Source organism: Clytia hemisphaerica, unplaced genomic scaffold (genome assembly GCF_902728285.1).
Source record: "Clytia hemisphaerica strain Z4C2 unplaced genomic scaffold, Clytia hemisphaerica genome assembly, whole genome shotgun sequence".
Taxonomy (NCBI): domain Eukaryota; kingdom Metazoa; phylum Cnidaria; class Hydrozoa; order Leptothecata; family Clytiidae; genus Clytia; species Clytia hemisphaerica.
The window spans coordinates 18,491-46,254 of record NW_027103657.1 but is presented as its reverse complement, the minus strand read 5'-3'; the positions used below and the strand labels follow the sequence as shown (position 1 = coordinate 46,254).

At 35.4% G+C, this 27,764-nt stretch overlaps 1 protein-coding gene across 2 annotated transcripts in view; it reads right to left on the bottom strand.

Annotated features, from left to right (window-relative positions):
- Positions 1-1,249: 1,249 nt before the first annotated feature.
- Positions 1,250-27,764, bottom strand: part of LOC136803188 (vesicle transport through interaction with t-SNAREs homolog 1A-like) — a 37,122-nt gene continuing 10,607 nt past the window's right edge. For both annotated transcript variants that reach the window (XM_067059923.1, XM_067059922.1), the window contains 2 exons: positions 2,716-3,841; positions 1,250-2,321 (listed from right to left, as the gene is read on the bottom strand). Coding sequence is in view for 1 of the 2 variants with exons in the window: in XM_067059922.1 (XP_066916023.1) it covers positions 2,142-2,321; positions 2,716-3,813 (1,278 nt within the window). In the remaining variant the exon portion in view is untranslated. The remainder of the gene's footprint in view (positions 2,322-2,715; positions 3,842-27,764) is intronic.

Below are 27,764 nucleotides of genomic sequence, written 5' to 3'. Positions count from 1 at the left end.
TATGAGATAAAAAGAAAGTTCGTGACAGCGTGTGACAAATAGGTTTTTTATCACACACTATCACACGCTAGCACACAGTGGAAACCGACCTTTAAGGAGGAAGAGAAATTTAAGAAAAGAACAAAAAACTGCAAAAGGGGCTAAGGAATGCCTGTTGTTTGATGTTCAGCTCTTGTCTTGTCTGGTTCCGTAAACAAAACGAAATACATGGTGAGCCAGGGCCGTTAAACGATTCTGCGACGTAAAGAGACCAGTGTCGTAGAACTGGAGAAATCTTTTACATCCCCGTCAACGCGTCTATCAATAGTGTAAGGGGGTCAAGAAGGCCTAGAGTCAAGGGTGCGTGGTGAGTTGAAGACTTGAACGAGGATATGCGATGAGTCATAAATTTAGGAGCGTAAACAGTCCAGGGGTACTCGATCTGAAATCTACCGTATGTGCAGCAAAAAACTACGTCTTTAAAAATCGGACCCTACAATGCAGAGAAAATTTTTCAAATTTGAGTATATTTTTAACGAAAGATCGAAACTTAGATTAGGGTGCATTTCCTTGAAAATATATTTGTTCAATTTAAGGCAAAAAAAGTGGTCCCGGGAAGGATATGCGACGAATCATGAATTTAGATGTGTAAAACAGTTATTTGGTGCACAAGGTGGCTCTTATATCCAATTGAAATTGTCGAGGAACTTTGGCCAGCCAAAGTCACACATAGTGAGGAGTTGACACACTCACACTCCCTGCCCTCTAAAAGTTTGAATTTCTGAATTTATCATAAGTGATATAATCATCAGTTACAACATATCTTCCTTCGTTCACTGGCGGATTTAAGACAATAGAGCAAGTACGTCGGAAACATGTGAAGAAGTGCAACGCTCGTTAAAGACAATGAAATTACAATTACAAATCCCTTCCCCTGATAAGTTCAACGTGGTCTAAAACCGCCTGCTATGGTTTCGAGTGCAAAACTCTTACTCTTCGAATAAGGCCTAAAAGCCTGGAGTAGAGCTGTCTAAGTAAGTCTGCGACCGCAGTTGGAGGCGACCCTAAGGCTTCCTCTTTCGATAGCTATCTACCTGAAGGTAGGAGAGGGCGCCACTCTTTCTCCCTGGATGGCTCCACTTACCATTGATCCTTCTGAGCGTCAAGCAGAGAGGCATCAAGTACCATTTTGACAACCTTGCGAACCATAGCAGGATGCTCTACCATTGCACTACGGCCGCTAAAGAAAATTAAAAAATGCTGTCTATAGTGTAGACTAGTTTCTTTAATGAAAGTATTGTTATTTTAGAAGATTCTGATATAAAACATTATTTACATTAATAATACGCTGATTCCATGCTTGGAATGAAAATTTCGCGATATCGGAAAAATATCATACAAAAGATGTTAAAATTTTGATTAATTAATTGATACAATACAAAAATACTTTTAATATTTAAAATATAAAATTAATTTATAATGCGAATGACACAATGATGCACCAGGCAACATTGACTTTCCAATGACATACAGTATTTAAAAGAAGGGGGAAATAAACCAGACTGGCTGGAAAAAATCTGTCGGAAGAAATTTGAGATAATAATTTTCTAGGCTGAAATATTCGAAGGTAAAAAATTATTTTTAAAAAATTTATAAGGTCGGCACTTATGAAGTACCCAAATAGTGTAACGTTAGCAAACATTGAGACAATGATGTGCCAGCTAGGGGTTGAAGTTACTTTCGCTGAATGAAAGCTAACCTCGTTCCCTGCGTGCTATCGGCTACCCGATGCTTAATAATAGTGCCACATAAATTCCTTCAGCAACGTAGATAAAGCCTGGAGAAGCTTGTAGCTAGCCTGGTAGTTTGGTTTTTACGACCCTGTAGGTAACTCTAAACAATGGTTTCAACCACGACCAACATTTTTGAGTTGGCGTATAGGGGTCGCAAATACCGAAATATCGACGTATTTCTGTTTGAATCACCGACAAACAGTCAATTTTTCTCTTTTGACGGGAAAAGGGTTTACTACCGTCACGTCCTCAAACCCCTACACCCCCTGTAAAATAGTTTTAATGTCAGGTAACGTCCTAATAGTATTAAGATGAATCGTTTGCCGGCATTTTATCGTGTGAATTTGCAGGTCTAGCCAGGTAATCAACTCAGCTTCTCCCTGTAGGGTCCACGTTATTTTCACTTGTAATGGAAAGATAGACTAGCAGGCCAGTTATAAGACAGATTCCCATCAGGATAAAGAACCCGGCTACTTTACTTTTGCAATTAAGTCGTGAACTCGCGGAAACCATTTGGATGACGGGAGCTGCTTCTTGTGGTGTCTCCTCCTGAAAAATATGAGAAATATAGATAGGAATGTTTTGATGTGACAAAATGACAGTAAAAACAGCGACCGTAGTGCAGTGGTATAGCATCCGGTTACGGTTCAAGGTTGTGGGTTCAACCCCCAGCCGGGTCATACCAAAGATTTTCAAAATGGTACTTGATACCTCTCTGCTTTAATTAAGAGAAGGATTAAGGGTAAGTGGAGCAATCCAGGGAGAAAGAGTGGCGTCGCCTCCGACTGCGTCGTAGACTTACTAACTAAAAACATAATATGCTAACGTCTGAGTGGTGGTAAAGTAAGTTAAGTTTGTCTTGGTGAAATGCGATAACTCAAATGGGACAATATCGAAATTATAAAATCTCTTTTAAGGAATAAGGAATATCCAATATGCGTACCAATTCATCTGCTAATTTTTTGCCAGTAATTGCTTCATATTTGGGTGGTTCATCATTGAGATAAAATTCGCCAAGACTCCGATAAGTTGGTGGCTTGACAGATTGTGATGACGCTGTCGAAGAAGTAGAATTCTCTCGTAGAAATTCAAAACTGGCATTATCAAGACCCATTTCCGTAACTTCAATCGTAGTCACTCCTAAATTAGATGTTGACTGAATGTTCGCATTTGATTGGCTACAACTTGGTAATGAGCTTGCTGATTGGTTATTTTGGTGAGTAGTTGAATTTGATTGGACATTGACATGATTAATGGTTTCTGATTGGTTATTTGAGTGCGTGATCGACGTTGATTGGCTGTTTTCAATTTCAAGATGACAGTTACAGTTACATTGGGAAAGTCTTTTATTTCCAGAATCTGCACTTTGTAAATGGCACATTTTCGAATTTTTGTCACTTTCATTATTTTTTGTTTTAGAAGAAAATTCTTCGACTTCGATCACGTGATGAAATGAATGTTGATGGTCAACTGGTAATCCAGTCTGTAAATCATCTTCAACTAGAGAAGATTGAGTCTGTAAATTTTCCTCGTTATCAGATAATCTGGTCTGTAAATTATTTTCAACAAAGGACGATCGAGTCTGAAATTTATCCTCTTCAAAATTCGTTCGAGTCTGTAAATTATCATCAATAACAATAGATTCGGTCTGTAAATTACCAGAATATTGCGTCTGTGAAATGGTATTGTCACCAATAGCTCTGGCTCGTAAATTGCTATCGTTTTCAGAATATTCTCTTGATTCATTTTCGCTATTCTCTATCAATGAAATATTGTTTGTTTCCGGTTGCTCTGTGATATCAATAGATGTAGTATTCTCAGGATTGTTCTCATGAGTGTTCTCAAGTTCGATTCTTACTTCATGTTCTAAAGATTGATTCTGCTGATTGTTTATTCTTGAAGAGTCATAAGATGGTAAATCAATAGAACTTTGTTCTCCTGAAGTTGTCACTCTTATTCTTAGTTCGTGTTCTTCCGCCGATGACGTCATATCTGGTATTGTTGCATGTTGTTCTGTTATTCTTATGTTTTCATTCGACATTTTCCTTTGATGAATGTCACTTTTAATCCTAAAAACACAAAAATGACTTAATAAGATACTTCAAATAAATTTCTATCAACATTGGAAATATTCATTATACCTTCGTATTGTACGCATATTTTGTTAGCTAATGCCGGTCTATAATTTCGAAGAAAAAAAATGTGTGGTATATTTCAAAATGTCTCTTGGAAAGAACTTTCTAGCTCATAACGCTGCTTGGACGTTTGCAGAACGTTCTAAGACGTTATGGAGGTTCGGTAGATATTAATTGACGTTTTGTGGTAACTGCGAAAGTAAACGAGTACCAGTTGTATTATTATTAGAACTCCAAACCCCCTCCTCTCCGGCGACACCACTCGTACGCCAAAGAAATTGGAGTCACACCATTAAACAAGAAAAAACCCAACCATAAGTATTCACAACAACACAGGACCGAACTAGCAAAGAAAACTTTGCTTTAAAACCATAAAACTGAATTTCTGTTACTGCTGGTACATTACTCTTCCAAAACTTTCAAAGACATAGCATGACTAAGAAGTATCGAAACCTTATTAACAAACAAGATATACTGTGCAGTATGCTGACTGATATATCATCCTCCAATTATTACAAATCATTATTTTATATACTAATCACAAAAGAACAGGAAATTGAGTAAATTTTTGATGACAGAGACAAAAAAATGAAGTAATTACGGAACAAAACATAGCTTTCAGCTTCATTTTTTGAAAATTCAGGTTTGCAGTTTTTTTAGCTGAAACAAGCCCTCGAACATTAAGTAACCGATAATATTCTAGAACGATTAAATTTATGCTGTGTGGAGCTAAATCTTGCCTTCTTAAGTGAAGCGTGAATCAATCTGTCTTTCTAAAAAGTTGTTTACCCCCGCTGTTTTAAATAGTTATATTCACAAACTTCTTGATTATACCTACTCTGATTTAAAGTGAGGTAACATTTTTATAACAGGAATTTTTTAAGGTTACTTAGTTTGAAGTCTATTGAGGTCGATACTTTCGAAAGTGAAATACATAATCTATACAGGATAGAGGTCGTGAGAGGAAAGATAGTATAAGATAAAGGATGTTGATAAAAAGTGTGATAAATCAAAATATTTCTGTTCTTTCCTCTATACTTTTTCTACACCGTAATAAATCCGCTCTATTTTCCAAGAACTAGTCCGAATTTTTAATAGTTTCCCTGAACACCGATTGGTTGATTACAACACAAGACTATTTGTAGCGAATCTTTGATAGAAAAGTTAAGAAGATTTCTTGAATTTTCTATGACTTTCAAACGTAAGACTTGGGAGATGATCAAGCAAAAATAAAGTCTCTCTTAGGGTGCAAAAACATAGAAAGTTCAAGCTTATAGTCTCTCTAAAGAGTAAGGGTTCGGAGGTCCGGTCCGCAAATACCAGAATATCTCGAGTCTCCCCAGGTTTGAAAGTTAATTAAGTAAATTTCTAGAAAATTAGGTAAATCTATGGTTGAAATGCAAACGTAGTACTATACTATTGTTTTGTCCCAGCCGGCACACAACGTCAAAATAACGTCCATTTGACATTCATAACGTCCAAATTACGTTATTTGAACGTTAAAACAACGTTGTGTGCCAGCTGGGGTAGTATTTTAAAATGTTTTTCGTTTTCCTTAGTTTTTTTTCCCAGTTCGCGGCGTATTTTGTCTTTCTCAAAGTTATTATTATCACTTTTACTTCCCAGCTGACACACAACGTTGCTTCAACGTTCATCCAATGTTATATGGACGTTGTGAATATTAGAAAAACGTTGAAACGACGTTGAGTGCCAGCTGGGTAATATCTCGATGCTATCTCTTTCCGAAAGATTATTTTCGAAACATGATCAAACTTCCGCTTTCTATCTTCTTCTTTTTTCCGTCAAAGGCGCCAGAGGCCACAATCTTCCATATTAAAAAACCCTAGTTTCGCCAAGAGCCAGAAAGCTGTGGTTTATTTAACAATACAGTAGACTCTCGTCTAGTCCCCGTCAAAGAAAATTTCTCTCAAATTGCTTTCTATAATTCGAATCTCTCTGTAATTCAAACAAATAAGATTCTCTGTCCAAGTTCGAATTAGCGAAAGTCAACTGTAACTCCAACAACCAACAAGTCCCATAGATTCTAAAAAAATGTATAAATCCGCACGACAAATTGCCTTGTGTCATAACCAGGCTTTAACTGAATGATAACAACAACGAAGATTTACTTCATGGCTACTATGTTGTCTAAAACGCAAACATTTTTAATCTTATTCTGTATCATTTGACACCAAATCTTACTACAGGAAACCACCCCTGTGTCATTAACTTTAAGTTCCGCCGGGGCTGTGAAACAGGGGTGTAGGAATGTTTCTATCTCTAACTTCTTTATCACGAATGTCCTCCTTAAAACATTTATTGTCATTTTAAGGTAAAAAACCTTAATAAAAAAATCTCTGAAACGCGAACAAATTATAAATGACTGAAACAAATTATAGTACCTCTTGCGCATGCGACTTTATGAAGAGTATGTAGTTATCATAACATTTTAAATTGTAACAGTGTTTGAAACTCTTACTAAACACTATTTATATGTAATAGAGGTTATCATGTACTCCTAGTTTTTTTAAATTAAGAACAAACTATACAAGAACATAAGGGTTCGATGGCCAAAATATTAAGAACAAGTTAAGAACATCCTAAGGCTTTGAGACCCTAAAACACCCAATTTCTTAAGAAAATATACAAAAATACCCTGAAAATGGTGAAGATAAGAACATTTTAAGAACATTTTTAGGCTTGAAACTCAAAAAGTTAACATCCTGAGGCTTCCAAAATTTTGGATGTTCTTATAAAAAAAACGTGTATATTTATCCTGTATCGCTGGGTAAAGGTTTTATTTGACAAAGAATAGGTAAAGCTATTATGTTTTGCGTACCTTGTAATTTAGCTCTGCTCAATATTGAATCAATATTGGTAAGAACAGGTTACTTAAATAAACTTGCTTTCTTGATAAAATAATATTTTCATGAACCCTTCATTAAATAACGTATGCTTAAGAAAATGTCCCCACCGGCTATGAACAATGGACGGAGGTCAAACTGCGCAAAGTAGAACGAATATCGGTACTCGGGGTACATATTGCAGAACAAGTTGTGGTATTTGAAAACATCAGACTTAAGGTCGCGACATTTTTCTGTAAAATTACTCTCCGCTCTAACATCGTCCAAGGCGACTCTGCTGCAATTCGCCAGTTTTAAATGTGCCTTCCAGCTCTCGATAGTTTGAAAAACTTTGGTGTCAAAAAGAGGAGTTAATTTAAAAACACTTTATGAGTCTTTGATGTCAAAACAAACGCCGAGTGGAGTCTAAACCAGACTCTATTTAATCAAAGTCATCTTTTAAAAGAATAAATTATTTTTAATGAAATTGATATTTTCAAAAACTGTGAGAAATTGCCTAAAGTTTGAGCCATAGATGAAAAAATTTGAGCCAAGCCAACTATGAAAACTTTAAAAAAAACCTTAGCGTATAAACAAGGCCTTAAAAATCGAAGCGCTGTCTCGGGAATTGAATCTGATTGAATGACAAAATTTGTTTGGTTGATATTCTGGCTAATGCATGTTCGCAATCAGTCATTTTGTCTTATTTTATGTTTTCAAGTTTTAATTGATTGTCTTGGGATCTTGAACTTGAATTTGCACATAAGCAAACATACATCCCACGGATATTAATATAGTTGTTTATAAGATTGGGGTTAATAGATTTTCTCATTGCCTGTGTTTAAGGTTACACGAGTAAAGTTAAGATAATATTTTGTTCCATCCGAAATCTATACAAGATTTGGTTTAGTGATTTCTAACAAACGATATTATCATATAAATCTCCCTTAAAGGTTTTATTTTTACATAAGTGTTCCCGTTTCATATAAGACACATATTTCATATCAGGACAGTGTCTTGCTATTGTTATATTCTGCTGATATAAACAAAAAGTGTTCTTCTTTTCCTCTTTCTGACCAATCTTGCTCCACAATCATGTCAATCCAAAGTGAAAAAGCTTGTGAATTAAGATTGTTGAGTAAGCAAACGATATCACTCTTATTTAAAAACAAAACTTTCAACAGCGAGTTTATGTATCATATCTAGTATTATCTTTTGCGCAGAGTTCTTCATTCGCTTATATCCAGATTAGTTGAGGTATGGTTGAGGATGATGGAAAATCAACCATTATATAGATTTTGTGGTCCAAATAAAAACTGCAGGCTGGTCCAAATCGTTCCAATCATTAATCCTCAGTAGTGTAGACAGGGGTGAAGAACGATCTGCGTAGGAAAGCAGACGTTTACGATAAAGCACTATTACCTATTCGTGGTATAAAAACAAAATTACTTTATCGTTGATATCTGCTCTCCTTCGCCCTGTCTACGCTACTGAATCCTATTCCAGTAAAGTGTAGATAAATCATAAATCAAATCATAAATAAATGTTATACATATTTCCAATCCTTTCTTTCTCTACAACTCACATCCAAACCACTTACACTTCATATATAAAGGATGTAAGACGACGTCGAAATTTATCAAAAAAACTAATTTTAGTTGAATATTCAAACAAGATTAAAGTCTTAGTAATTGGCTTAAAGGAGATTTCACTGAAAACATACCAAATACTACTAACAGAGTAAAATGGTATTTGCAGATTTACTTGTCATGTAAATTGCTTTACCATAATCTGATACTTTCGATTACTTTCAAAGATCTGTAATGGGTTTACGCCCCCCCCCCCCCCCCAGTGGTTTGTATGAATACGCGAATGCGCTTTTTCACTTGCGTTAATGCGTGAAATTAAAAAAAATTGCGTGAATGCGTGAATTGGAAAACTTTGCGTGAACAGAAATTGCGTGAATTGCGAAAAAACATTGCTTGAATACGTAAATTTGGGAAAAAGATTTGCGTTATTGCGTGAATTGAAGGTCCACTGTTGGGCCTCGCTTACGTCTTTACGTCCAAAAACTCCACTCTTATACCGTATACAAGACCTTTGACATTGGTCGGGAATAAAACAATTGCGAAGCTCCGAAAAGGCGTGGCAATGGTACCTTTTCTTAAAAATCCCTCAAAAGCCAAGTTTCTTCTCTAAGAGTCGATTTTTCATTTTCTTGTAACTACCCGTCATACATCATCCAAAGAATAAAAAGAGGAATCCTAGATAACCAACAGAAAAATAAAAAATATCCAGAAGTAATCTCGTCCGTTATAGGGTCAGTAAACGCGGGAAAAATATAAGCACAGAGTCAGGGCGTGAGGGTGGTTTACGGGAAAAAAGTGGCGGTAGAGTTTGGAACTGTAAACATCTCCGCTACTGCTTACTCCACCCCGGGCTAACCAATGTTTTCAAAATACCCCGCCTCTTAAACTAGTTCCTTTTTCAGTGATCTTACGTGTAGACGATAGGATTGTCTAATTCCATCACCACTTTCCGAAAATTATGTCACATAAAAACAGAGAAAACGCTAGATTCAATTCGTTATTCCAAAAGCGACACAGATTAATCTTAAAGTTTCACTTTTTTTGCTTGAGAAAAGTTGAAGATCCTCTCTAGACTTTCGGTCTTTAAACTCAATGATACTGACCTTGTTTGATCGACCTATCTTTTTCACTCACATATTTCAACAAAATGATCTTAAACTCTTTTCCAAATTCTGATCAAATACTTGATCGATTATTATAAGATTTTAAACAAGTACTCCTTAGCTTGGATTTGTGATACCATTTTAAGTTACAAGTTGTTTGTTTTTATTTTAGGATTCTCATTGAGATAAACTAAATCCAACAACAAGGGTCATTTATCGTCTTAAGAAAGTATTTTCTATGAGAGGGCACGATAATACACCTTTTCAACCGCCAATTGCCGTGCGGGCATTTTCTTGTACGCTTTATCCCACTAAAACCATCCCAGTCCTTTTTTCGCACCTATAGACAAAAGAAAAATGTGTCAAAAAAGGATTGGATCGAGTTTAGGGGGATATTTAAATAATTAAGGGGCTTGCGCCTGACCGCGCGACTATTGTCGAAAAGGTGTATCATGCACGACTTTACTTCAGTAAAAGCCTTTGAAAAAAATAAGCTTTTATTCGAAGGAGGGGGCTATGGTCCCGACGCACACGAGTTTAAGTCTCTATGGCCGAGGTGAACCTGTTCAATCAGTGAAGTCTCTTTATAACTTGAATTTCTTCTTAACTCGAACGGATTTTCTACTCCCTACACGCTTTTTTATCCAAAATTTTTGAAGCCTTCAGATTTTCTTAATTTTTTGAGTTTTAAGCCTTAATGTTCTTGACATCTTCTTAATCTCACCATTTTGTGAGTATTTTGGTCCATTTTCCTTAGAAATTGGGTGTTTTGGAGTCTGCAAAGCCTTAAAATGTTCTTAACTTGTTCTTAACATTTTGGCAATGGAAGCCTTATGTTCTTATTTAGTTTGTTCTTATATAAAAAACGTATATTTCAAACTTACCAAACAAACATCTAACAGTTCTCAAAGCATAGTTTCAAATCAACCTAGACTATCTTTTATTCATAGACAGCAAAGTTAAAAACAAAGACAGAGGAAAAGTCTAAACTGGTTATTCTACAACTAACAAAAATTGCGGTCAAGATTTCGCAAACTTCAAGGAATCTTTTTAGTGGTCAAAATGACAATGTTCAAAATGTCAACGAATTTATTTACTTCCTGAATTGCACCAAAACAAAACAAAATTGATCAAAACAAGAGAGAGACAAGCATAAACAACCCGGTATTAGAGGGGCTTTTTCTTACAATTCCTGCATTACTAAAAATAGACAAAAAGAACGACAAATTTCATAAAAAACGAAAAAAAAGAACGACAAATTTCATACTTTGCCGTCCACAACCCCGACCGAAAGATTGCAGATAAAAAACATTACAGCACAAAGATATCGCTTGATTAGTCCAATAGCGATAACCCTTTCGAGCTTCAGCGTGGTGTGCAGAAAAAAATCACAATCTGATCTCAGGTTAGATGGCGAATACACTTTTCCAGTGTCTGCTAATTTGGTAATTTGACCCAGAATTGTTTTTATACCACCAACAAACTTCTATCCGTAACAAACGACAAGTAAACATCATACAAAGAAAATGATCTTCTCTTCAAAGATGATCTGTGTTGCATATCAACTAGCCAATTAAACATCCAAACGGGTGATAATGATTTAATTAAATCTTTTATTATCTTTTTAAGCCAACTCATTAACGCCCATTTGTATTGAGCCTATTGAATAAAACATCACTCACTCCGCATCAATTCCCACGTGTATTAAGTCATGCTTTTCATATTAAAATGACGTCATTGATAGATTTTGATTGATATAAAAAAACCGTAAAAATGGATCTGAAACATGTCTGCTAACACGTTCAAATCGATGCCAATGACGTTGAACTTTCGCTAATTCATTTCTATTATTTGACTCTTTCTATAATTCGAACTAAATTCTAAAACCCCATCAAAGATGAATCCTCGTAAAAAGCTTTCCATAATTTGAATCTTTCTGTAATTCGAACAAACAACAGACGTCCCGTTCGACTTCGAATTAGCGAGAATTAACTGTATACACCTTTTCGACCGTAGTCGCGCGGTCAGGCGCGCGCCACTTGATTATTTATTTATCCCCCTAAACTCGATCCAATCCTTTTTTGACATATTTTTCTATTGTCTATAGGTGCGAAAAAAGGACTGGGATGGTTTTAGTGGGAAAAAGCGGACAAAAAAAACCCGCGCGGCAATTGGCGGCTACGGTCGAAAATTAGTATTTCAAATCCATTACGTGCATCATGCTTGATTGTTTTTTTCACACGAACGCCGTATTTAAACTAAAATCAAACGCTGGATTTTATTTGAATCTTTTATAAAATTTGTTCTTTGAAAATTAGAGAGTCCTGAATTCTGAATGACTGAGTTCTGAGTAAAACCTCCAAGTATTTTTTGTGTAACTTTTTTCCAAAGTCGAGATATTACAAAATGTGACATTTCTGAAAAACACACGGTTCTTACGTTGAAAATCTACTGTTTTTACTAAACGTCAAAAACTTGTAACTTAAATATCGCTACTTTGGAAAATCATGAACATGGGAAAATATAGTTTTTTTTCAACAAATCGTAGAATACTTAATATCACAAAATAGGTTTTTAGGAACAAAAGTTTGGAAACCAACCCATTAGCTCGTTAAAACCAATATAAAAATGAGAAACCCTGAAAATCTTGTTGTTATATCTCAGGATATGAAAATATTGAATTTGGTCACAATATATGGTTCAGGAATCTAAACTTCAATTGCAAGTGAAGCAATTTAAATTGCAAAAACCTCTATTAAAAACTTTTTATCCTTCCATCTTCCAGATTCATCCAATCTTTAAAGGTTTAAAAATGTAAATTTCAACACTAAACTCCCATAAAAAAAACCTTTCACATAATATTAGTCAAACCAGTAGCCCCAGTAGCAGTCCAGCTGGCACACAACGTTGTTTCAACGTTAATCTAACGTTATATGGACGTTGTGAACATTAGAAAAACCTTGAAACGACGTTGTGTGGTAGTTGGGAGTCGAATGGAAAAAGTTTTAATGAATACACCTCTTTTTATAAGAGCAAACTATATAAGAACATAAGGCTTCGATGGTCAAAATATTAAGAAAAAGTTAATAACATTTTAAGGCTTTGCAGACTCTAAAACATTTCTTAGAACATTTAGGAAACTGCAAAAAAATACTCACAAAATGGTGGAGTAAAATTAAAGAAACATTTTGATTAAATATAACATCTCTAGCCTTAAAACTCAAAAAAGTTACAAAGATCGAAAGGCTCTAAGGATTTTGGATGTTCTTATATAAAAACGTGTACAGGAAATGTTTTAATTGGACTGAGATGGCCAGCTAGAGCGATATTATTTTGACTGAGCAGCTCAGTTTGGTCTTTTCCTAGTCTTTTCCTTACCAAAATAACCCCCTCTGAAGACCATGGTTCGATTTTATTAACTTTCACTATAGAAGATTTACTGAAGAGTCGAACATCCTGATTTGTAAATTGAGAACAGATCATGGTTTTTTGTTATAGCTCAAAACAATGAAGCTCTAGAGGGATGGTCGAAAACAAACACGGTATTCCGCATCGTTACCGTGAAAAGCACAGGTCAAAATCATATATCGACGCTGTGCCGACGAATCGAGATTCTATTCTGAGTGCAATCAACGAAGACAAAAGTAACCATGACGACCATCCAAGATCTTGGATGAAGTTCAAAGGTGAAATTTTTATTCCCGTCGTTGAAAACACAACTGAAAAAAGTCATCAATGCTTTTTAAAAAGAGTCAGTGATAAAGAATCGTAACATAAAGTCTGTCTATTATTTCGATTCAATTAAGTGACATTTCCATAATTAATAGTTGAGTAATTACTGTTATACATTTGGGGATCATGTAAAAGATTTCTTTTGAAAGAGACTCACTTCAATTACACTTGGAGGTTTCTGGGGAATTCTTTAATAGTAAACTACATACTGATACAGGTCGTGTTCAGACCAAGGTTTAAAGCAATTAGGTCTACATGTTTCTTTTATATTCCTTTTGTATTTAACGGCACGCTCCTCATTAGTTAAACCAAAGTTTAAAAAGGAATCACCCTCTGGTTTAAAAAAAGGTTTTTACGATTCCATTACAGTTTTCTGAATAGACGAAATCAGAATTCGCAAGTGAAAAGCATGCTCCTTTTGTAAATGAATAAAAAAGAACGTGAAATTTATGACTTAGAGACGCTCGTAGCATCTCCTATATCAACAAGGTACTACTTAAACCTTAAACTTAAACTTTCAGGTCTGAACACGACCACAGTCTGCTAGACATTAATAAGGTAATATTTGCTCTTCATCTTTGAGGTCGTCGTGTTCAGACCTGAAAGTTTAAGTTTAAGGTTCAAGTAGTACTTTGTTGATATGGGAATTTAATTATAATCACTTTTCTTTTGTCATCATCGATTGGCGATCTCGAGGAATCTCCTTTCCTAACTTGAAATCGTGTCATATTCTCTCTTGAGATACTTTGAAACAAAAAAGATTTCAGGGAATCCCTCTGCGAAACACTAATTCGTGGTCGTTGAAGCCATTACTGCTAGAGATGCTCCGACCGTCTCTAAGTCATAAATTTCACGTTCTTTTTTCTTCATTTACAAAAGGAGCATGCTTTTCACTTGCGAATTCTGATTTCATCTATTCAGAAAACTGTAACGAAATTGTAAAAACTTTTTTTTTAAACTAGAGGGTGATTCCTTTTTAAACTTTGGTTTAACTAATGAGGAGCGTGCCGTTAGATACAAAAGGAATATAAAAAAAACATGTAGACTTAATTGCTTTAAACCTTGGTCTGAACACGACCTGATTCTTTCTACAGTGATTAGATTGACACATGCGCGATAAAATTTCTATTATTGGTCTTCAGAGGTTAATATATTCTTTGAAAACTTAACCTCTGATACTCAGGGTACCGCATCGTACCTTTAGAGCAAAGACACCCCTGTCTCGCAGCCCCGGTGGTATTTTCCCGATGGAGGACTTATATCCCAGTGGGGATGGTTATTAGTGCTTACTTTTTCCGTTGAATTTCGATTGGGGATGAAATCAAAGTTTTCAAAAATCATTTTTCCGATAATATTTTCTTAGTGGGGGTCCCACCAGTTCTGAGTGACACAGGGGGCGCGTCGATAATGAAATTAACATCTGGTGACAGGTAACATAGAAAGGTCAGCATTTGGAGGAATAAGCCCTTTAACTCTAAAATTCCTAGTATATTTCTCTCCAGAACGACTTTTTGTTCAATTTTCCATTTTTGCAACAACAACAAAATTATCTAATAAATTTTCAAAATTATCTTTACTTAATGAATCAATAAATCATATTTTAGAAAAGAGTCGATGAATCTCGTCTGAATTCAGTCTTTCTCCGACACTGAAAAATCTGAAAAAAGCTTCCTCAACCGAAACCACTACTAGTTCAACAAAAACATAATATGCTTCACATGATAGCAACCACTAAATACGGAGAAACTAATTTGGATAACTGTCTATCTCGTTAAGTTACCTAATGTAGAGATTTTATCTTTATAGGAACAATGTCAAAAAAACCCACGTTTTATCACTCCAGTCTCTCTACAACATACAGGCTAATCATTTCAGTCTCTATGCAACATACAGGCTAATCATTCCAGTCTCTATGTAACATACAGGCTAATAGTTTCAGTCTCTATGCAACATACAGGCTAATCATTTTCAGTCTCTATGTAACATACAGGCTAATAGTTTCAGTCTCTATGCAACATACAGGCTAGTCATTTCAGTCTCTATGTAACATACAGGCTAATAGTTTCAGTCTCTATGCAATACACAGGCTAACCATTTCAGTCTCTATGCAATACACAGGCTAACCATTTCAGTCTCTATGCAACATACAGGCTAACCATTTCAGTCTCTATGCAACATACAGGCTAACCATTTCAGTCTCTATGCAACATACAGGCTAATCATTTCAGTCTCTATGTAACATACAGGCTAATCATTTCAGTCTCTATGTAACATACAGGCTAATCATTCCAGTCTCATTGCAACATAAGGCTAATAATGCAACATACAGGCTAGCTAATAGTAACAGGAAATCTGCATTATTGAATTTGAAGTCCTAATTGCTTTTAATTTGCTCGGGGGAGGGGGGAACTAGACCACCATGGCTCACACTACAGACACTAAGGCTCATAAGAACCATAAAAGGGCCATAAAAGCTAAATTCAGTCCCTCGAAGTTCCTTGCCTTCAGGATTACACAAAACAGAAGTTAATTCTTTGTAATCACGAATGACTGTTGTAAAAACAATTATTGTTGGTATATATTTTCTTACATTTTGTTAAACACAACAACCTACTCCTCAGAATCATGTTCGAACTCGATACTTTTTATCGGGACACCCTGTAGTACGAAATATAGCGTTTTAAAATTTAAAAATTTTAAAGTCTTTCTTTGAGTATCAAGGAACCAAGATGTCTTTTTCAGACTTGCTTTCGTCTTTATCTGAAGTTATCAGCTGGTTATGGCTTAAGAACAAAGGACCTGGTACATGACGAGCCGTTTGTTTTCAAGAAGCTATTACTAGAACAAACTATATAAAAATGCTGAAATAAGAACATGTTAAGAACATTTTTATGCTTGAAACCCGAAAAAGTAAGAACATTTAAACGCTTCAAAAATTTTGGAAGTTCTTATAAAAAGACGTGTATTCAATAATAAACTCTCCACAAAATGAATTAACACTTGGACAATAAGAATGACTCAGCTGTAGGGAGATCGTAATGAACCCATTGTTTTCGTCGTAGCAGGATTTTCAACGATTGCATTGAATTGAATTAAAGTGCACAAATTAATTTTGAACGCAATCAAGGATGACCAGGTAGACAGTGAAATGCTTCAGCGCTTGCAAATATCCCAAACTTTAAGAATAAATTAACAAGAAATCATCAAGAAACGGGGAGACACTAGTACATCAATCCATAACACACAAAATGTGATATAACATATTATGATGTTATGATTTTTGAAGAAACAAGGGAATATAATTAGACATTCTTATACATGAAATCAATATAGCATGACAAGGAAATAAGCTGATAAAAGGAAAAAACCTATTACATTTTTAATGACCTTCTTAATTAAGATATTTCCCACTACATTGAACAAATTGAAGCCTCCAGAAAATTAGAGAAAAGAAATTTACCAAAATATCAACAATACCAAAAAACTATTTTTGGAAAGAGAAATTAACCTTCTCAGATCCCCTCGCCAAGTTAGCTCGCAATAAATTCATAAAAATTACAACGAACTGATGATGTTTCGATTACAAATGATTATCTTTAGCTGGACACCAATAGCCTTGGACTCATCGAAAACCTTTTAGGTTCTTCATCGGCCAATAAAGATAAGAATTAAGCGCGAAGAAATTGGGGATAGAAATGTTCCGAGATCTTGTTTTGCTATTCTTAGAGAGAACATCATCAATTTCTCATGTCTGAGAAGGGTTAAAGTTTCGCCTCTATCCCTTCGGGCTTGAAACTCAATGATGGTGCCCCTCAAAAGGTCTATTCAAAAGAAACGATTTCTTTAAAGGCAGAGACACTGTCGCATATATTAAGGTCATTTAAGTAACCCACAATAATGTCATTAGGGAAATATCTTAAGGTAATTTGGAAGCTTGATTAGTATGAGTGGGTGGCACTGTTGTTTTGAATTTCTCTAATTATCATGTGATGATCTTGCAAGATTTCGTAAAAGTCAGCAGTTTTTAGATATTTATGCAATTTTATGAGACCTTGAATAACTATCCCTTATCCTATCTTTCAAAGATCAAAATTGTTGAACTTTTGACCAAAGATGACAATTCGTACACACGTGCAAAAATTTAAGTCAATTGGATAAATATTACATTTCAGTTAGCCATTTAAGTTTGCGTTTAGCAGGAGTGGCTTGAGGGCTGACAAACACAAGTACACACAAGAGCACCTAATTTTATAAGACTCAAAATAGACCAAAACCTAAAATCAACAACAACCTAACCTCACTTTTACAAAAAAAACTCTAACTAAACCGGGGAAATCAAGAAAACGGATCCACACATAGATTCCTCCATCAACTCCTTTGAGATTTAATTTACGATAGCGACCAATTCAAAACGAGGCAGTGGTTATTCGCAAAATAGTTTATATGAAAAAATTTATCTTGAAAGTATCACATGATTTTCATAACTCATACAGACATCAACAAAACTATACATATTGTAATATAATGTTTAAAACACAATGAATGTTATTAAAAACTTTGTTAAAACCAATTAATATTTCGACTATGCATGCCCACCACAACATTTAAAAAACCTCTGTGCAGGAGAGCGAAATATGGTAATAATACTTCTTACGGAAGCACCCGGCAAATCAAGAAAGTAAGTGAATTTTGCTTTTTATGCTATTTTGTATTTTCAGCCGCAAGCATTTTTGGCTGTAGTTCAGCGTTATTTTTGGTATCTTTAAATTATGCCGTTCTTAAGGCTATCTTTCCGTTTTTCTAAGGCGCATGGTCAATTATATCAGAGTTTCGAAATTAAGATGTTGAGCAAAGTTTTGGAAAGAAAACCGAAACTGGTACGGTAAAACTAGTGGCGAACTCCAGCTGTTCCGATTTAAAAAATTACGACATCATGAACATACTCAGGAATACTCTCAAACGTATTGTGTCTATACAAGTATGTACACAGTTAAAAGCAAAACACTGCTACTTGCTGCGTGCTATTTTTTATGTAAGACTTGGTAACATTTTATTGAGGCTCTGATGGTGCTCTTATTTTTCAGGCTTTGCGTCTAAAACAAATTTACGACTTTATAAAATGAAAGTATACGAGATATTGCAACCCTTTTAGTATAAAAAATCAAGAGAAAAGAGACAAGACCAGCCCAGTTCAGAAAATTGCCACCCAGATTACTCAAAATAACAGATCTTGAAAAACTATTTAAGGGAAAAAATTACAAAATTCCTCTCAGTCAACCAATAAAATGTAAAAAAATTTTCGTATTATATGAAAGTATATCAGTCTAAAAAACTGATCTCAACAAAGTTTTGTAGCCTTTGTAACAAGTGGTGAAGTGAGTGCAAAGAAATGGAGGCGGTCGTTTTTTTAATAAAGATTTGATAACAAGCTTAGGAATGTTATAAAGAACAGTTTTTTTATGATCAAACTAAGATAACGAGGTCACATGATGACCAACAACTGAGATATTGGTTTACAGCACTGATCTCGATTTAATTGACTGGATATTGGACATTCCTTATAAACGAGTGCCTTGTCTTTAAGATAGGTAATCCGGGGGGGGGGGGTACTAGGGCAAAATGGGTTACGGGGATGCGCCGCTGGTCAGGGTACCTTTTTTAAACCTCCACGAGTCCCAGGTAGGGTGGCAAAAACACCAAAATTGAAAAATCAGTCCCTCGTAGGGTGCTTTTTTTAGAAAAATTGGGGGAAAAGTATAAAATTTGAGAAGATTTTGGAATTTCATTCCCATTCAGGTTCACTTTTTTTCGCAAATTTCGGCAAAATTTCTCGAACATCAGCGGAGCAACCCTGTCAGTCGGCAAGAGTAGTACCCCCGGGAGGTAATCCCTTCAGGTTACCTTCATTTGTAGAGCTAACAATCAGATGTTGATATTCGTAAACTCACGGAGAACCGAATCTCATAACAGTGACAAAAATAATCATACTAGGGACTGTGAATGGGCTGATCAATTAGTTAAGGATTTACATGTTTCTTCTAAGATCAAAAAAATATTTAGAATAGGTAAGAAACCAAATCGTCCACTGTTAATTTGCCTCGATAGTGAAGATGATAAACTTAAGATCATGGGAAATCTCCCATCACTTAAAGGTAACGATACTTATAAAGGCATAAGTATCACAGAAGATCTATGTAGGTCCCAACGTGAAAAGTATAAAGAGCTATCACAACAGGCGAAAGACCTAAATGATGACCTAGAAACCGATGAATTTATTTATCGGGTTCGAGGATCGTCAAAAAACGGCTTCGACATAAAGAAGGTGTACAACAAAACACAAAAACGATACAACAACCCTATCAATCAATAAAACCGATCGATAACGATAACGACAGCTTGAATGAAAACCCACCTAACAAAAACGATTCAAAAAACACAACCACAACAATTAGTGAACTTACTATCATCTACACAAATGCAGACCAAATGACATCTAAGAAGAAAAACGAACTTTTAAAGCACGTTGCTGCTGAACAACCTCATATAATTGCGATCACCGAAGTCAACACCAAACGGATCTCTGAGAGAAAAGATCAAGACTACTCAATTGAGAATTATTCTACACCATATAAAACTAACATAGGAATACAAAAAAAGAGAGGAATCATCATTCTAGTCCACAAGTCTATTGATCACCTCATCCTACAAATACAAACGAAAGTTGAATTTGAAGAGACTTGTCTATTAGAAATTGCAATGGAGAACAAAGACACCATGTTACTCGGATGCCTTTATAGAAGCCCGACAAAAACTGAAACAAATATCTTCGATGAAAATAACAAGAACATGAATAAGCTCATAAAAGATCTCTGCCTAAATCCGAAATACACTCATATATGTCTTATAGGTGACTTTAACTATAAGAAAATCGATTGGGTCCATTGGTCCTCACCTTGTGAAGAAGATAGCGACGAGGAGAAATTCCTTGATGCTTTAAGAGACTGTTTTTTTTATACCAACATGTCCTTGAGCCGACACGGCGACGAGGCACCGACAAACCATCAATACTCGATCTCATCCTTACAGGGGAAGAAAATCAAATTTCCGAGATAAAATACCTTGCCCCACTCCATCTCAGTGATCACAGTGTCCTCTCCTTTAAATTCTATGGTTATTTCACAATTAAAAATGAGCTTGATAGATATCAATACAGCAAAGCCAACTACCAGTTTATGAGATCTCATCTAAGCCATATCAATTGGTCTATCGAATTCATCCAAAATTCGATTGAATTAGATGTGAATGAGAGTTGGGACCTATTCCTAAAACAAATGATCGAGCTCCGAAACCTCTATGTGCCACTTACCCACAATAAACACACCTGTCAAATCAAAGAAGGAAAGGGAAGCATCCCTTAGATCCAAAAATTTGTCAGATAATTAAAGAGAAACGTAAGGCGCATAGAAAATGGATCATCTCACTTCAAAATGACGACACTGAGAGACGTAGAAGGGAGTACGTAAGATGGCGCAACGCCGCTAATAGTGCCCTGACTCGCTCCAAGAGAGAGTTCGAAAAAAAGATCAGCGAACAATCAAAAACAAATCCAAAAAGATTCTGGAAATATGTACGCAGCAATCTGAAAGCAAGAACGGGAATACATCCTCTCCTCGAAAACCCTAATAATGAAAATTCGATCAAATATGATGATAAAAGTAAAGCCAACATACTCCAGAGCCAATTCTGTAGTGTCTTTACACGTGAGCCACTTGAACAACTCCCTGAATTCCATTCCAGGACAGATAAAGAAGTAGAGATAAATATACTAACTGAAACTATTAAAAAGGAGCTCAAGGCGTTAAATCCAAACAAATCCATGGGGCCAGATGAACTTCACCCAAGGATGCTCAAGGAGCTCGCTGAATATATTGCAGAACCGCTCTTCCTTATAATGACAAAAATCTCTCAACGAAAGTTGTCTCCCAAACGACTGGAAGCATGCTAATGTATCACCTGTTTACAAAAAAGGAAACAAAAATATAGCTGAAAACTACCGTCCGATTAGCCTGACATCCATTGTGTGTCGAATGATGGAAAAGATTCTTAAAACACATATTATGTCACATCTAGAGCAAGAGAAACTGCTTTCTAACAAGCAACATGGTTTTATCAATCGCCGATCAACAGTAACACAACTGCTAAAACTATCTAGATGTGTGTACCGAAGACATTGCTAACGGCAAAGCTGTTGACGCAGTATACTTTGACTTTGCAAAGGCATTCGACTCAGTTCCCCACCAAAGGCTCTTAATCAAATTAGAAGCCTACGGAATAAGAAATAAGTTGCTTGAATGGATCAGATACTTCCTGAAGGATCGATTTCAGATAGTTAAAGTAAATGGAGCTGAATCCGAAAAACAATTAGTTCTTAGTGGAGTTCCCCAAGGTAGTGTCCTAGGGCCTACCCTTTTTGTTCTATACATCAACGATTTACCAGACTCAATTAAATCACAACTCTTTCTATTTGCTGACGACACTAAACTTGTCAATAAAGTAGAATCAATTGAAGATGCACTTATAATCCAGGAGGACATCGATCGACTACAGCAGTGGTCAGATACGTGGCTTTTAAAATTTCATCCCGACAAATGTCATGTACTAACGTTAGGTAAGCCGAATATAATTAAACATGTACATCAATACACACTCGGAGGAAATTTACTGAAACATGTACAATTCGAAAAGGATCTCGGAGTTATCTTTGACCAAAATCTATCATTCGACCAACATATATCAAACCAAGTAAAAAAGGCAAACTCAATGGCTGGTCTAATTAGAAGAACCTTCACGTATCTCACTCCTGAATTATTCCGTAAACTTTACATAACATTTGTCAGGCCCCACCTAGAATATGCACAAGTCATTTGGTCACCAAAACTAAAAAAACACAAAAAACTTATAGAAGGTGTTCAGCGGCGCGCTACAAAAACGGTTGAAACATGTGGACGACTATGTTATGAAAGCAGACTACAAAGAATTGGAATCCCAAGTCTAAAATATAGGCGTGCGGTAAGTGATATGGTTGAGATCTTTAAACATTTAAATCACTATGAAAAATCGTGTGTTTCCTAAGAAATTTAACCAACGAATAAGACCAATGAGAACACATAATTCTGAACTGGTAAGAATTTTCGGGAACGATGGTGTCCGTGGACCCCAGAGCAACTCCCTTTACTATCGGGGCATTCAACAGTGGAATAGCCTACCTGAAAAAGTAGTTAAATCATCTACAATACAAGAGTTTAAAGAAAACCTCAGTCTAGCTTGGAAAGAGAAAATGTTTGAGTATGATTGAAATTGTCACTATTGTTGCATATCTGTTTGAAGTTAACCTTTGTAATAAACCAAACCAATGTATGAGCGATTTATAGAGGCCCATGTGCTTGCACGGTGGCCTGGAAATCTGTAAAACATTATTATTATATTATTATTATTATTATAACATATCCATTCTGCCCAAATACCTAGACGATCCTATCCTGACTCAACTGCGTATATATTTCCAACGTTTACTATCCCTCTAACGGACGATAGCATCATCTAGCGCATACCACGCTCTACTCTAAAAAGAGCATATACCGAGCTCTAAAGCTCATTTAATATTCATCCCAAAACTGGTTGAAAGAGATCAAAGTGGTGCGCAAACCTTGACAGATTCTCTTACGGAGCCATGCCCTTTAGAAAATGCGTGCCAACGTGGAGTAATCAGAATCTTCTTGGAGCTTACGAAGAACATGTTGGATTTCATTCAAAACAAATAGCCTATCTAGTGTTTAAAAGTATGATATCTGTGATTTAAAGAATTAAAAGCTAATCCAAATGGTAGACAAAAGCGTAAAATGAAATTCTTTAAATTTTATGAGTTAACCAGTAAACTAAAGAAAAGAGATTATAAAATGCAATAATGAAAGCGTTCAATATAATACTACACAAAACCACCCACAAGAGTAACAACACTCAACTCATTACCGAAAGTTCCAGAAAGAAAAACGTAAAGCTAAATCTTTTCCGAAACATCGAGGATTACTACACCCCCGTGTCACAGACCGCCGACTTTAAGTTCATCCCATTTTAAATTCAACGGAAAAAATGACACTAAAAAATCATCAAACTGGATTTTTCGAGCTGGGAACAATAGAATTTCTATCCCCGTTGGGATTTCGAAAAAAAACTTTCATCCCCGCATTGTGTCGGAAAAAAGTTCCACTTGGGTTCTGAGACAGGGGTGTATCATTTGTAAGGGAGCGATGGAAGGAAATAAGCTACAGAATGGAGGTCCGAAAAGGGACCATCTGCGACAAACCAGTTCTTAATAAACGGTTATAGTTCGTTTTAGATACCTGAGGTGATTTCTTGAAGTTTGAATTCCATACATATGCCATGTTAGGAAAGAAAGAACAGCATTTTCTTGAAATTTATCTGATCCATTAATCTTTGTATCTAAAAATCTTTGTCTAAAGATATCGATCCTCAGCTGGCACTTAATGCTAAATACCGGTAGCATATGGTTGATGATTTCATTACACCCCTGGTGCCAAAAGCTACAAAAAGAGCATGGATTCGAGAAAACAGGGTTAACAGTCCAAGGTACACCATTCCACCCTTTTAAGCTAGAATTCAATCTCCTCGTCGTAATAGAGTTTTAAGATCTATTGAACTTTACTTTCTGTCCAGTGAAGTAGAATATATAGAATTCCGCCATCTTGAAATTTTTCACTTGCGTTTTCAAAAATTATTCAAAAACGCCACAACAATGAAATCTATTGCAAAGCTATCCTTATCAAAGTGTAAAACTACTTCCCAAAATTTATCTTTCGGTTTTCTGTTTGTTTACCTCCAAAAAAGGGACTGGAATAGTTTAACTGCGTGCTCAGGTAAGAAAAAAAATGGAGCCTGCCATGTAACACCAGCGTTATCGTTTCTATCAAAAAGCCATAAGTTGCCCTTGGACTAATTGCTTGAAAAAATGTATTGAAAGCATTGAAAGTTGTCAGTTTGGAAACCAGCATGAAAAAAACTTTCGTGCAGTTCTAGAAGTAACACTTTTACACTAACTTCTGGTAGACTTTATTCGTCCCCGTCTAAAAAAAATGAAAAATCTGGCATTTTACACTTGACACTAACCCTCTATGAAAAAAATTTCCCATAAGGGTTTTTTTAAAGTGTGACTAAAAACCCTCGAACACGTTTTTGGCGAATTGGAATTTCCCATTGGATGCGCGTTATCGTAAAAAACGACAATTAATATTCGGTGAACCCCGAGTTTACATGTTAAAACGAGAACTGTTTCAAAAAACACGTTTTAAACGGACAATATTAACAAATGACGTCATTAAACGAAAAACGAGAATACTCGGTTGAAACGAGTATGTTTAAAAATGGTAACACGTTTTTAAAAACAAATAAAAACGATAAAATTCGGTAACACCGAGTCTTTTAACGAGAATTTTTGAATGAAAAAACATGTTGCAGTGATTAAGCAAAGTTTAAAACCCCACATTTTAATTATTTACCTAATCAATTTAACGCTTAAAATCTTTCATATCTTAATTCTAATTCAAGTAAATCTTACGAGAACTTGTTACTAAAATATATCAAATATAATATAAGAACAAACTTTACAAGAAAATCAGGCTGCGATGACCAAAATATTAAGAACAAGTTAAAAACATTTTAAGGCTTTGAGAACTGAAATACCTGATTTTTTAGGAAAATGGACAAAAATAGTCGGAAAGTGGTGAAAGTAAGAACATGTTAAGAACATTTTTAGGCTTAGAACTCAAAAATATATGTTCTTATAAAAAACAACGTGTGGTATTAGTTTCAAAATTTCAAAATATTTTCCCTTCTACTTAATGTCACACCTATATTTAATCATCAGTTTTTATGATTTTTCGTTGGAAAGATAGTAGCGAGTGAAATCAGTTTTCGGTATTTTTGCGGCATAATTCTTAATTGCCGCAAAGAAAAATGTACAGTCGTCTCTCGCTTATTCGAATTTTTATTATTCCTATTCGAATCTTTCTATAATTCAAAGTTATTCTCAGTTCCCGTCAGGGAGAAACTCTCTTAAAAAACTCTATAAATCGAATCTCCCTGCTAATCCATCCTATTCGAAAAATAAGATTCCTCGAGTTCGAATCAGCAAGAGTCAATTGTATGGTCTCTATAATGAATCAAGCTTAAGCTGCAATAAACATGAGTGAGCGTAAAGTCAATTTTTTTTCAATGGGAAACTTTCTTGTTTTCAAGAAATCCAATTGGACGAGCTATAAGATATCTCTGGAGTAGCGTTTTTTCTACCCCAAGATTATCCTAAAACTATTCAAGCTAAAAGACCGAAATAAGTTGGCACGCGCAAAAAAATTAAAGACTTATTTGAACAGAGCAAAGTCTCCGCTCTTTATACAAATATATTCTTTTATCTTTGAAATCCACGGTTTTAAAATTGTTTGTTATTTACCGTAACTTAACAAACAGCCGAAACAAAAGGGGAAATAGTCCTATAAAGATAGTACAGCCTATTCTAAATGATATTTAAAAAAAGGATTTATTTCAAATATATTTAAAACTAATTTAAACCGAAAAGCTCTTTTTGATATTTGCCGCTCTAGGGCTAGACCTAGAAGATAGACTAATAAAGGAAGGCTATTTTGGAAAGCGCCAATAAGCTCAGAGCCTAGCTTTTTTTGCAAGCATTTTCTTTGCTTTGAAACATTTAAATAGGCCTGAAAATTATTCCGATACAGGAACCTGGTGGAGTTGTTTATCAGATTATGAGATTATGAGAAATCATTGGTAAAGCGGCCGACATCTATGTTGGTCACTTCGGATATCTAATTAAACAATAGCTGAATAAAATTCTGCCATAAACTAATATCTTTTGCATTGAGACAACAAAATTACATTGAAAAGATTCAGAAAAGATATTTAATTAAATACAGCCTCTTTGACTCGATCCTCTATAATTCGAATGTCTTCTTAACTCGAACAAGTTTCCTCGTTTCTTCTTTTCCATAACTTGAAAATTCCTTGACTCAAACAAATTTGTGTTCCCCGTGCGTCTTCGAGTCATGGAGACCCAACTACTTTGAACCAAGGAAAGGAAACAGGGTTATAATCTAACAACAGTTTTCAGAAGCTTTAAAGGTGCAACCAAGAGACCATCAAAAGTGGTAAGTAAACAGGGGTGTACCGCGCTAGTGCAGTTCTAAACCTGGGTGTTGTCTGTAAACAAATTCAATATTTACGGAAATTTGAAAGATTTTCATTGCCGTAGAGGTTACAGCGTGAGATACACTCTGGGGTTGGACTGAAACTTTGCTCAGAATTTCCAAGTTTCTCGATGAACACTCTATCAGCACAATAAAAAATCCACCTGACTTCCATGAACATTCATCAACAACTCATAAAAAGCAAAAACAAAAACGGCGAAAATTTCCAAAAAGAAAAGGATCAGGAAAATAGAAAATGAAAAACTGAGAAATAAAGAAGTTTGAACCAGATATTAACAAGCTGTAATTAGACCCTTGAATAGAAAATTTGACATAAAAGAATTCAAATTCAAATTAGCATCCATTAGACTTCTATTTATCCTATAGCAAAAAAGTTTTCAGAGTAATGAGCGGAAAAGACAAAAAATCTAACCTTTTTCATTTTCAGGAACTAGGTACGACGTTCTATCAGGGACGTCGATTTAATGTATTGTGCTCTAGTTAGCGACGATTTAAAAGACATTTGGCTGAACAAATGGAGTGGCATGTTGCATGTACAATATTATCCGAGTTGATCCTGATCACTCCGCATGCGGTTTTTGATCTGCATTGCGATTTTTAATGTTTTGACTAAACAACAAGGCCAGGTCAGCACATTTGCCAGATCGCTTTAGAGCAGAGCGTGGTGCTGGCAGAATGTTACAGTATAACAACTCAAGAAATTCAGCGGGGATTGTTTTTGAGTGCAATTTTCTCCATCTAATTTCAAGTGGGGATGAAATCAAAGTTGATTTCCCAGTGGCGTTGAAATTGTGGAGTACTACAAAACTTTGGGCAAATCACACCGGGCCTGTGACACAGGAGTGTGTTATGCGATTACGTGCAAAAGAAAGCAAGAGTTCCCTCAAATATTATACTAAATTCTACAAGGTCTTAAAGTGACTTTACTTTTCTGATTAAGTTCATAAAAGGGGATTATTTGTATGAAATTCTCTCAAACAAATACTGTAGAATTTGTTTGAAAAAATGAAAGAGGAAGTCACAGTAAACTGCCTAAAAACCTCTTTGCTAGTCAGAACACTTGTTTCTCCAACCTTAAAAATTACACGCTAATTTTGTTATAAGAACTTATACAAAAACATAATTTAGAAGAATAGAATATGGCAAATAATTATGTAAGGTATTTCTTTCGGAAATTAAACTTTATAGCCATTGCATTCTGTAGCCGTTAAAAAGTATTACACTACTCTTAATTGGAAGCAACCATAATTAAAAATTAGTTTTCAAAACCTAAACTCAAATATCTAATATGACTT